General features: G+C 41.5%; 1 protein-coding gene across 1 annotated transcript in view; it reads right to left on the bottom strand.

Annotated features, from left to right (window-relative positions):
• LOC145405092 (uncharacterized) overlaps nucleotides 1-12,574 on the bottom strand; it is a 244,275-nt gene that overhangs the window by 170,920 nt on the left and 60,781 nt on the right. Inside the window, exon 10 of the mRNA XM_080276605.1 lies at nucleotides 1,805-1,926. Coding sequence (XP_080132731.1) covers nucleotides 1,805-1,926 — 122 coding nt within the window. The remainder of the gene's footprint in view (nucleotides 1-1,804; nucleotides 1,927-12,574) is intronic.

Below are 12,574 nucleotides of genomic sequence, written 5' to 3'. Positions count from 1 at the left end.
GCAGCAGTGAAAATTCATAATGTTGTCCTGGAGCATTCATAATGTTGTCCTGAAGCTGACTCAGAAGCTCACAGGGTGTTATGTGGAGCCCCAGAGAAAGAACAACATCCCTACCAAAGGCCATATGATATGACAGAAGGTGAAACTTTATGACAACAACAACATTTGGGGCGAGAGGAATGCCAGGGAGCTGCACATCAATGACAAATGGGTACCTGGTCTAACTTTTGTTTTTGTTAATGCCATTTTCATACACTCACGTTCTTATTTACAATATTTATATCTCTTTCGGTGTTTTACCTCACCGTGGGTATAGGCTGGGGGTAATGTATGTGGGGTAGGGTGGTATGAAGAGGTAAAAGTGAGAGTTTTGGAAAGTTGCCAGAACACACTGTACTATCAAATATGCAGGCATATTGTCTGAGTGACACAGGTTTGAGTAGCTTGGCCCTTGTCCAGTCCCTACTGTCTGCATTACCCCATGATTGACTGTAATCAGATAAATATGGAAAACAAACTTCAAGACCAAGAAGTGAACTGGTAATGTCTTAATGCTACTTAACCCGTACCATCCCAGGCATTTTAGCAATTTTATACCCACCCAATCCCGGACCAAAAACGGAAAAAATGTTTATTGCATAAAACAACCCAAAAGGACATAAATCAAGGAAAAGCAAAAAAAAGTACTCCTTATAGGAGAAATAAAAACAGGATGGCCACCTGTTGTGTTTTTAGCCCAGTTTCCCAAGCCATGAGCGACGTTTTCCCACCCAACCGGGCAGGATAAGAGAGAAGGGGGAGGAGAATGGGGGACTCCCTGTTCTCAATATCCCCTTCTTGACTAGCTCATATTCCTCCCCAGAAGTCATCCAGGTCTTCCTCTTCTGAAGAACCACTCAATGAAGGGACAGAAGGGGCCACGTGACAATCTCAACAGCCTCCTCCACCCCAATGAGGTGGAAAAATGGCGTGGTTCTCGTGACATTCTGCCGCTATGACAGACAGTGGCAAACTGATGTTACCCAGCCATGCAGAACCAAACTCAATACTACAGCTGCTTGGACACACTGTTGCCAATACATTAAGCTACTCTTTAGCAAAAAATTAGCTAGATTGAAGCAATTTGAGATGCGCTACAGTGCTCAAATTTTGCAGTCGGCACCATCACGTCGCTGGGATCAATCGAGACGTTTTGTGCTGTTGGCACCATGCTGGCGGCAGGATTGTATGGGTTAAACTAAACCATACACTTACCTCACTGACTTTAAAGTTAAGGGCAAGGCAGGTGGCTGGTTGGGGTTTGACAAGGTACATTTACTCGGTAAGATATTATATATTATTGTGTCCTTTTAATCACTTTCTATCAACCTAACCATGCCTATGTGTGTTCTGGGTACTTCCCATAACAGTATGTATGCACTTACTGGGTCTAAATTGTTGTCAAAGGGAATGTTTGGGATAGAGCTTAGGGTGACTGGGATCAATTACATTAAATCCCACAGGCCTTGTGAACTGGTTATCACATGAATTCATTATTACATGCCATGTTCCCAGCCAATTATGTGCAATAACCAAGGGATCAATGTAATCCTTTCAATATGAGGTATTTTCAACAATATTCTTATTATTTCCTGTTAATTTAACTAGGGTTATACTTTCAAACTGAAGGGGTTGCATGATATGGTCCTGTTAGTTCTTTCACTAATACGGGACTCTCTGAAGCTGAGTATAAATATTTAGGAGAAAAAAAAAAAAAAAAGATGTTTTACGTCACTATACATTTGCCAGGCCTACAAAGACTTACCCCTGCTGAGGCCTGAGGGTCCAGCCAATGACACTCTTGCAAGGAGCAGCAAACACCACAGCAGCTGATGCCTCTTCTACCACCACCAATGTGTCCACAGATATACCAAGCACACACTCAACCTGATTGGGAGAAAAAACAAAAAAAAATTATGTACAGTATATATATATAAATAAATATTAAAATATATATATATATATATATATATATATATATACACACACTCAACCCTCGGCTATCAAGGGTTCCGCTATAGCGTATCTCGCTATCACCCCTATATAAAAAACTACCCAAATACCTTTATCATGCACTAAATGCCTGCTATCGCGCACCGCAAATGTTCAAAAATTTCAAGAAGACCAGGCTCCAGTGCTCCGCCCAGCCAACAAAAGCTTCACTCCGTGATTGGTCGTGTGACGTCAGCGCCAGCCGAGAGCTGATTGGCCACCCGACCGAGTCTCCTGTCCACCAAACCATTCAAATGTGCGCCCTCAGACCGTGAACAGTGATAGCGAGAACAATAACCTTTTTTATGATATGACCATGGCCAACGTACCCCCTCCCCGTCCCCCTACCATCACCCAACATAATGCTGCAGCACCTGGCAGGGAAATAAAGAAGAGGAAGAACCTAAGTTATGCAGATAAACTGGAAATGTGAAACTTATAGAGAATGGTGAGACCAAGCGAAGTGTGGGGAAGAAACATAACATCAATGAATTAACTGTGAGGGGTTTTTATTAAGAATCGTGATCACATCAAAAAACATGCTCATTTTTAGACTATTATATATTAGTGGTAGGTGGTGGCGACCATTATCCACTCACTTGATGTAGTGCTGCCTACTTCTTCCATAGCCTTTATCATTCTTTTTCTGTACCTGCCCTCCTCTCTTCCTATTTCTCCCATCTTTCCTGTCACTACTTAATGCTTTTCTTTCCGTTACAGGTAGCATTACATTGAGTGACAAGCCAAATGGTTTCCTGTAAGCCAAGAAACCATTTACAACACTGGGTGGTAACCATATAACCAAACCATACGTGCTCCCTACGTGTCAAGTGGGTTGGTGGAGGGTTAGTGTCCCTCCCTGTAAAACAAATAACTCAGAGTCAAATGGCCACCCCATACGGGATTATGGCGTCTGGCAATAAACAGATAGATAGATAGATAGATATATTAATATGTGGTACAAAAAGGGTATCTTAGGAGTAAACATTGAGGTCATGGTACCAATTAGAATTATTACCATAAGTTCTTCAATTCGGCTATCATGGTTCTGGCTATAGCGCAGGCATAGCGGGACCAATTGGGAGTGATAGCTGAGGGTTGAGTGTATATATATATATATATATAACCAAATTTTGGCACCTGGTGGTTTAGTGGGTAATTTTGTGCTCCCGCCGTATTAAGCCAGTGAAGGTCTATATCCAAGGGATGGTTGGGGTTGATTGCTCATGTAATGCCACTCAGGGATGAGTAAGGCTGGTCACCCTCATCTTAAATGTCGAGACCAACTGCCTAGCCCCGGGCTCCTACGATCCTCATGGGGCAATGTAGGATTGGATGATATATATATATATATATATATATATATATACATGTATATATATATGCCACGTTTACTTGCAGCAGAAAAATTTTAATGAATAATAATATTACTCCTGACTTAAAGGAATGCTAGTCACTCATTACAGTAATGGTTTTCCATTGAATGAGCTGTAGGCGTTATGATAATGCTTGTAGAAATATCCTACAAACTAAACATTACATAACTGGCAACAACACACCAGCCCCTCTCCTCCCTCCCTACTCTCTCGCAAGCCATAAAATTTGAATTTAATCCTTAATTTACAGTTGATTTGTACAAAGGAATTGCAGGAATGCATGACAATGTTAAAGAATCAACAGACTTCGTCAAGTTTCTTCTTAAAACTCATTTGTACTGATAGGATATGGGATATTTATGTACATTACAGTATAAGCTAATAATACTCGTCTCCCATCACCCTGTGAAGCTCTCACACAATGGCACCTATGCAGCCACTGAACTTTTACACCTAAACAGCCGAATGCTGGGTACTGAATTGGGGTCACAGAGAGTATATGTTATAGAACAAAATATACTCAAAATTGCATGACAGATCACTGGTGTAAGTTTTAGTCATATGTCGCATTACACCCTATATATATACACATACACACACACTGTAATCCCTTAACTTACGTGAGGGTTACGTTCCCAGACCCTTCGCGTATGCGGTAAATTCGCGTATACATTCTGTGCATGTGTGCACGTAATTATGTATGTGTATTAAGTGTATTACATCTGAATAACACTGTTTCTGCACTACATACACCTAATAAACTAGCATAAAATATGAAAAACAAAAAAATGTAAGAAATTTAACACATACTGAAAGCTGACAAGCACAGGCGTAGGTCCAGCTTTAGCACAGTCTGGTGCACTAGCCCTCACTGCCTCCTGTATGCTACGTTCTGCCTTCTTTATTGTACAAACTGTTGACTCATTCACCCCGAACATAAGGTTCCGAGACAATTTGCCGTCAAGTCAATTCGCTGTCAAAACATGGACGATTCCCCGTCAAGACAAATCGCACCCTGGACGATTCCTCGTAATTCTATAAATATACAGTACTTATTATTGATTAATTAATACTATAATAACTAATTTTCTGGGGGATCTTATAACTCATATAAGTAAAAAACTAGCGTACTTACTAAAGAAACTGGTATGTAAATAAACGACAGGAAATTGTCCTGACGGCTAATTGTCACCGACATTCCATCCCTATGTTTGTCTAACACTTTAACTTTCTCTGTCAGCGACATCATTTTACGGGCCTGCTTTGGTATATTGCCACATGCATCACTTGCACTATGCTTAGGCGCAACGTTGGGTCTGGTTAGTACTTGGATGGGTGACCGCCTGGGAACACCAGATGCTGTTGGCATCCCTACGTTAAGTGGGGTTGGTGGAGGATTAGTGCCCCTCCCTGTAAAACAATTAACTCTAAGCCCTTGGCCACCCCGTCTGGGATACATGGTGTCTGGCAATGAATGAATGAACAATTCGCGAGTCACGCACGGTTCGACCGTTGGATTCAAACTGACTGTGGTGCGTGGTAGACCAACCTCCCCCCCCCCCCCGCGTGCACACACACACACACACACACTGGCACCAGTAATGTTCCTGATTTACGTAAATGATATGGTAGATGGAGTGAACAGTTATGCAAGTCTGTTTGCTGATGATGTAAAGATCTTCAGGAAGGTAGAGGTTGAGGAGGATTGTAAAATACTGCAGAAGGATCTGGATAAGATACATGATTGGAGCCGGATGTGGGAAATGAAATTTAATGTAAAGAAACGTAAAATATTGGAAATGGGTAAAAGTACCAGGAGGCCATCACTGAATTATTTGTTGGGTAATGAATTAATCACAAAAATGAGAGAACAGAAAGATTTGGGAGTGCTGGTCCATGATAGTTTGTCACCTGAAAAACACATTAACAAGATAGTTAGAGAGACGTATAAACTCTTGACTAACATACGAGTAGCATTTCATTATATGGATGAGGAGATGATGAAAAAATTGATAGTGCCCATGATCCGCCCCAGGACAGAATATGCGGCGGTAGTGTGGTCCCCATACAAAAAGAAAGATATAAAGAAGATTGAAAGAATACAAAAAACAGCAACCAAGATGGTCCCCCAGTCTGGCAGATCTGTCATACAGAGAGAGGCTGGAAAAGCTGGATTTGCCTTCCTTAGAGGAAAGGAGAAAGAGGGGAGACATGATTGCAGTGTTCAGGACCATGGTGGGAGTAGATAAAATTGATAAAGAAGATCTGTTTTTATGGGATAATAGAGCAACAAGAGGACACGGAATGAAATTGAAAAAGTCAAGCTGCTTGAAGGATATCAAGAAATATAGCTTTCCTTACAGAAGTATAGACTTATGGAATAGCCTGGACAAAGAGATCGTCCAGTCTAAAAACTTACACGGGTTTAAAGTTAAATCTGACTTATTGAGAAACAGCGACGGGAACCCACAAGCATAGCACATTTCGTGTGTATCACAATTAAGTACAATGTATTAGGTAAATACATAAATAGTTGGAACAACTTAGACGAAAAGGTGTGCAGGAGAAAGACATTCATGTGTGTAAAAGTAGACTACATAAATGTGGATATGGAGACAGGACAACACGAGCATTGCTCAATTCCTGTATTCTACAAATAGGTAAATACACACACACACACACACATACACACACACACAGGTCGCCGACAGAGAGGGAGCTGTTCCTGGATCGTGGAGAAATAATAGCTGAATCAGCGACGAAAAGGAGACCAGCCTATTTGTGACTATGTAAATGAGTGTGTGAGTGGTGGTCCCGTCAGACAGTTGTTAAGGAAAACTGCGTTTTCTCATAAAAAGAACAAGACATAGTAGAAATAGAAAGTCTCCATATGGCTGAATCATGGCGGAAAAGGACAGTGCTTTGTTTACGACTGGCAAGAGAAGATTTGAGGGCTTCATTGAAAAGGATGTGGGAAATGGAAGTATTAAGTTGAACCAAACAAGAGTAGCAGAAGTAGAGAAAACAGCAGAGAGGAATGTCCTGGAGATAAAAACGGTATGGACAGTAATTAGAGAGTTTCAAGGAACGGGCCATAGAGCAGGAAAACGAGCAGGAAACATTTCATAGCCCGGCCCCAGTGTTTCCTTGTCCTGCTTAAGTGTGTGCACTACTTTATTGTCCAAGGAAATAATGGCAGCTTCCCCGTCAGATAGTACAGACAAAGAATCTGAGTTTGACACAGATAGTGAAAGGTTATTAGAAGATTCTCCGGACAAGTATGACTCAGATTATGACCCTGAAAAGGAAGAATTAAGTGATATAAGTAGTGAAAGAAGTGATGATATGTTGTCTGCCGGCAGTGGTGGTGATGACCAGCATAGTGATATCTCTGGCCCTCTGTCTCCTGCCCACACAGCCACAAATTTCTTTCTTATCTGACCCATTTGCAGATAAAAGACCAGATGATCTTCCTCAGGTGATTCAGAAATTTACTGATGTGCATTATGAAATTACTGCACATCATGAAAATCATCTAATGACTGCTCTTGATCGCGTCAAACTTTTTTTAAGGTGAAAATGCTGTTACGTCAGTGCATCTGTGACCAACACTCGTGCTTCATTTTTTTTTTTTTTTTTTTTTTTTTTTTTATAATCCTACAAGTAACCCAAGTAGATTTATTGGCAGAAAATGGGTAGATGTGATAGAGGAAGATCTGTATGCGCTAGTAGCTTTGCAGTTACTCATGGGCCTCACCCACCTACCTAGGGTAGCTGATTACTGGTGTCAAAATGTCTTGTGCCATGGTCCACCTGTCTTCACTTGAGCTGTTATAAGTCCTGACAGATACACGCAAATATTATGATTTCTTCACTTCTCACATCCTGATGATGCTGTGCCACGAGTTCCTATGTCTAGAATTGGGAGTTTTTTTGAACCGTTGCATGAGAAGTTTATGATGTACTTTGAAGCAGGCGAAAATTTGCTGTGGACGAGGCTCTCATACTGTTCAAAGGACAGATCCATTTCAAACAATACAAGTGCTTCATGTATTCGCGGCTACACATGGAATTCCTGCCTGTATACTGCAGCCATGTTTGACAAAATGAGGATGGCGGGTGACCTTGCTCAGCTCGGCAAGTCTGAGCGTGTCCCAGTCTACATGATGTTGTCAATACTGCATGAAGGGAGAAATTTCATGCCTGATAACTGGTATTCCTCTCTCAAGCTGGCTGAATACTTGCTTTAGAAAAACACACTGACAACAGGAACCATTCATGCTAGCAAAAGGGTGCCTCAAAATGTCACAAGCCAACAACTTGACCAGAAACAGACAGTTTTTGCAAGAAAGGACAATATTCTTAAGATACAATACTCTGACTGTTGGGTGATTCACGTCATAACCATGAAGTATGAAAAAAGATGCGTCATCTCAGAGGTGGACCTATGGGGGGGGGGGGAGCCAATACAGCATTACTACAATGAACAGACGGACACGGTAGACATGGTAGATTAACTACTCAAGCCATATGATCCAACAAGAAAATCTACAGCCTGGTTCAAGAAATTAGGAATATAAATATCGAGAATGGTGCTTAATGCTAAGATTATCTACCATAACCTGCATCAGCGTTCAGAGTGTATAAATGTGAGAAATTTCATAAAATGCTGGTTCATGAAATACTGCAGGAATACAGCATAGGTTATGTTGCATTACTTAAGCCTAAGGGAGAAGTGAAAAGGCCCAGGAAGAAGGAAAAAAATGAAGCACACACCAGAACCAAGAATGCTACAGGCAGAGGCATCATTAGTTCATGGCCTGCTGCCTATCCCATGTACAGAAAAAAAGAAATGACCACAACACAGGTTCAGAGTTTCAAAACTGAGGGAAAAACCAAGTGGGCAAGGAAGTACTGCCTTGCCTGCAAAGATGAGCCTTGATTATGTTCAGCTGAACATTTCCAGGCCTACCACAGCCAGTAGCCAACAAACACCTCTCCTCCTTTTCTTTCTCCCCCATATCCCCACTCTCACCTGCAACTCCCCCACCATCTCAATGATTTTTTTTTTTTTTCCCCCACTCTGCACTCATGTTCATTGTTACACACAATCTGAACATTCACTCTCTCATGTCTGGTCATCTCTGGTTCTGTTCAATCTGTTCTTGTCTATTTTTACACTTATGCTATTGTTTGTGTTTGGCTTGGCTGCACTGGGCTGGTAGTGTGCTACCACAGCTGTCTGATCTGACCTTGCTAGGAAGATTATTATTTGAAGCAACTTGGCACCACTCACAGGGTGAGTAAACATAATGGTGCCCTGTCCATAGTATAATTTTCAACCACATATATTTACCCAGTGACTGACCATGGACATTTTACTATAATTACTTGTAACTCATAACATATATTGTTTTACCTACAGTGAAATTTCAAATTTCGATGGACATATGTACCTAAAAATCACCCGAAATTCAAATCATCGAAATTTAAACTGAACTTCTTATGGGAAAAATTAGTTTGGGTATGGGGCCTCCAAACCTAACTACCTAAAATAATGATTTTTTCCCCACACCCCCTGTAAACTTTATGTACTATAACTGTGGTTAAGTAACTGTAGTTTTGCACTGTATTGCCATACTGTCAGCAAATGTATACTTGGTGTATTTCTGCCCTTTCCTGTATTGCCATTGCTCCTTTGGCTGCGAAGATTTAGAGGTACCAGGCTGCTCTCATACATCACCACTGCTACCCAAAGAACCACTCTTGCTTGCCATTTTGAAACAAGTAAGTTGCAACGAAAATACAAAGAATATACATACAGTAAAACTAAATTGCAGTGAAATGCATGTCCAAATATGGATAGGCTCATATTTTTCTTATAATTTTCCTTCACTTCTTGCATTTTGGTTTACATCAAAAATATTATCTCTGCTTGTTTTGGTTGGAGTCTGGCCCTGAAAGCACATTTTACATACGATATTAGGTTAGGTTCATACATTTTCTTATAATTTTCCTTCACTTCTAGCATTTTGGTTTGCATCAAACATATTATCTTTGCTTGTTTTGGTTGGAGTCTGGCCCTGAGAGCATCGAAATTTGCGAATTTGCATTGAAAAGTAAGGTAGGCAGACCATTCCAAAATGCATCGAAATTTGATTCATCGACTTCTAACTGTCCAAATTTGAGATATTACTGTAATTTTTTTATGGAATCTGTATTTTGAGAGGTTTATATAATTGGAAATGTGCAAATATTTAACACACAAGAAATCGTATTGGTGCAGAGATAAAAATAAGACCACCCCTCACACGATTTGAGGGGTGGGGGAAGATGTGGTATGGCAGGGGATCGCAATGTTTACATTGCACGATTTGAGGGGTGGGGGAAGATGTGGTATGGCAGGGGATCGCAATGTTTACATTGTGGAGCAGCCATGGTACACAAAGGGTTAAATGTCAGGACCAACTTGCCTAGCCCCAGGTTCCTACGCTTCTCATGAGGCAACACTGGATTAGATGATGAATTAATGAAATATATCTATGTATATACATAAAACAAGTGATACCATATTTAGGGCTGGTGACAGTACTGCCAAAGCAGAGGGAGTGTGGCCATGTGCAGTTTGCCACAAGGATGCAGGAAGTAACTCCATCTTGTGCAGTGTCTGTGATGAGTGGATGCATAAAATCTATCTATTGCCAGACGCCATAATCCCGTAAGGAGTGGCGACAAACAAATCGCCTCCATGTCGCCCTGTCCCCTGACATTTCATGGCCCTGCTCCCAGCTCACACACACCCTCTCTCATATACCTCTCCACTCCATCCCTCCATCTCATCCTTGGCATCCCCCTTCCTCTCCCCCCTTCCACCTCACTCACATACACTATCTTCGTCAGTCTCTCACTCTCCATCCTCCCCACATGGACAAACCACCTCAGTGTGTTTCTCCAAACTTCCTATCACATCCATATCCACACCACAATGCTCCTTCACATCCTCATTTGTCAGTCTGCCTCTCCATGTGACTCCTCATGCTCCTCTCAAATAACTCATTTCCTCTGCTCTCACTCTCAACTTCTGTCCCTCCAACAAGGACCAAGCTTCACTTCCATAAGTTAGAGTTGGTATCATAATACTGTCATGCTGTACTTTTTTCATTTTCATGCTCACTTCCCTGTTTCTTATCATTGCTTTCAAGGAGCCAGCAACCTTTCTTTCTTGTTGCACAGTTTCAAGCACTTCACCCTCTAAACTTCCATCCTTACTCATCACACTACCCAAGTACTTAAACGCACTCACATTTTCCATTTCCTCCTCATCCAACCTCACGGTACATTCACTGACTTCACTCCTCTCGAAGACCATAATCTTACTCTTCCCTACACTCACCTTTACATTCTGTTTCTTAAAGACTCTCCCAAACTCATCCACCAAGCCTTGCAGCTCCCCTTCGTCTTCAATTAACAACACAGTATCACCTGCAAAACAACAGTACAGGGAGTTTCCAAACACTGCCCTCCCTCGCTAGGTCTGCTCTAACATCCATTACCCTACTACCCTACCTTGTATCTCTTTTATAACCCCATCCATATATAGACTGAACAACCACAGAGACATGACACATTCTTGTTTCAATCCAACCTTCAAACAGAAAATTCACTCAGTTCACTATCCACATGCATTGCAGCCTTAGCACCCTCATAAGTACTCTTCACGGCCTTCATCAAATTTCCATCTACTCCATATATTCTTAATACTTTCCACAATCCTTGTCTACCCACCCAGTCCTATACTTTCTCCAAATCCATGAAGGCAGCACACAACTACTTTCCCTTCTCTAGAAACTTTTCCATTAAAGATCTAAGAATGAATATCTGATCTACACAACCTCTTCCCTTCCAAAAACCTCCCTGTTCTTCTCCAACTAATTCTTCTGTTATTTCCCTAACTCTGTCTCTAAGTATACTACCATAAACTTTTCCTATTACACTAAGAAGACAAATGCCCCTATGATTACCACACACTTCTTTTTCCCCTTTGCATAAAATATGTATTGTTATCAAAGGCAGGTTGAGAAATGATGCTGAGTTCGTGCGTGCAGTGTGATGGAGAGAGGGCTCTCCCTCCATGCTAAGGGATGTTTGCATGCAGCATGTGTCACAAGTGTAATGCTGTGTGGTACTGTAGTAAGACCTGGATAGTAAAGAAAATGGATATTCACAGGCTCAAACATACAGAAATGATAATGATTAGATGGATCTGTAGTGGGTCCTTGAATATGAGGCCTGGGGGGCTAGGTTGCAACTGAAGAGTTGAAAGGATGGAACTTGAATGCACGTATTGGTTTGTGATGAGCAGGGGCACACTGAAATGATTTGGGCATGTTGAATAGACAAGGTAAACAACTGGATGCAGAGGGTGAGAAGTGTGAACGTCAAGGGTAGAGCTGCGAGGGGCAGACCAAAAAAGCCCAGGGACGAGGTCATAAGTGTGACCTCAGGGATGTGGGACTGATTAGGGAGGCTGCCAGAGATCAAGCAGTGTGGAAAGCCACCATTAGGTGACCAATGCCTATGCATGCAGGCAAGCTGAAGCCTTTAGGGACGAAACAAAATGAATGATACGATACAGGAGGGATATCCATGGTGTGGGTGTACAAGACACAAGGTAGTTTTTATGACAATTTCCATTTAAAATTGACCCTAATTTCCTGTGTAACATACCATTTATGTTCTACATTATGCCACATCCATACAGGAAAAGAGCAGGTGCCTGCAGCTGGGGGCGAGGGTACACTGGCATGAGAAAACAGTGCGGTTAGAGTTTTTTCTGTTTTCTCCAGTCCTCATTCAATATACACTAATAACTGCTTTGTCACTGTGATTAGTATTGGATGCATCCCAACAGGGGCGTCTGCAGGATTTTTTGTAGGGAGAGGCAAAATAAAAGAAATTATACATATATGTGCAGCTATATCAAAATACACACACTCCAAATAGGTATAAGCATATACTTACATGAGTTACATAACTTACATCAAATGCATAAAGTGACAGGATGCATGAATCGGCTCAAATCACTCAATCATCCTTGAACAGGAACTGAAACACACTTTGAAATTCCAAGGGCAACTGCCCCCCCTTGCCCCCCTTTTGGACGCCCA

The sequence above is a fragment of the Coenobita brevimanus genome, chromosome 65 (genome assembly GCF_032717465.1).
Source record: "Coenobita brevimanus isolate Jiangsu-jjx chromosome 65, ASM3271746v2, whole genome shotgun sequence".
Taxonomy (NCBI): Eukaryota; Metazoa; Arthropoda; class Malacostraca; order Decapoda; family Coenobitidae; genus Coenobita; species Coenobita brevimanus.
This window is presented reverse-complemented; position numbering and strand designations above follow the sequence as displayed.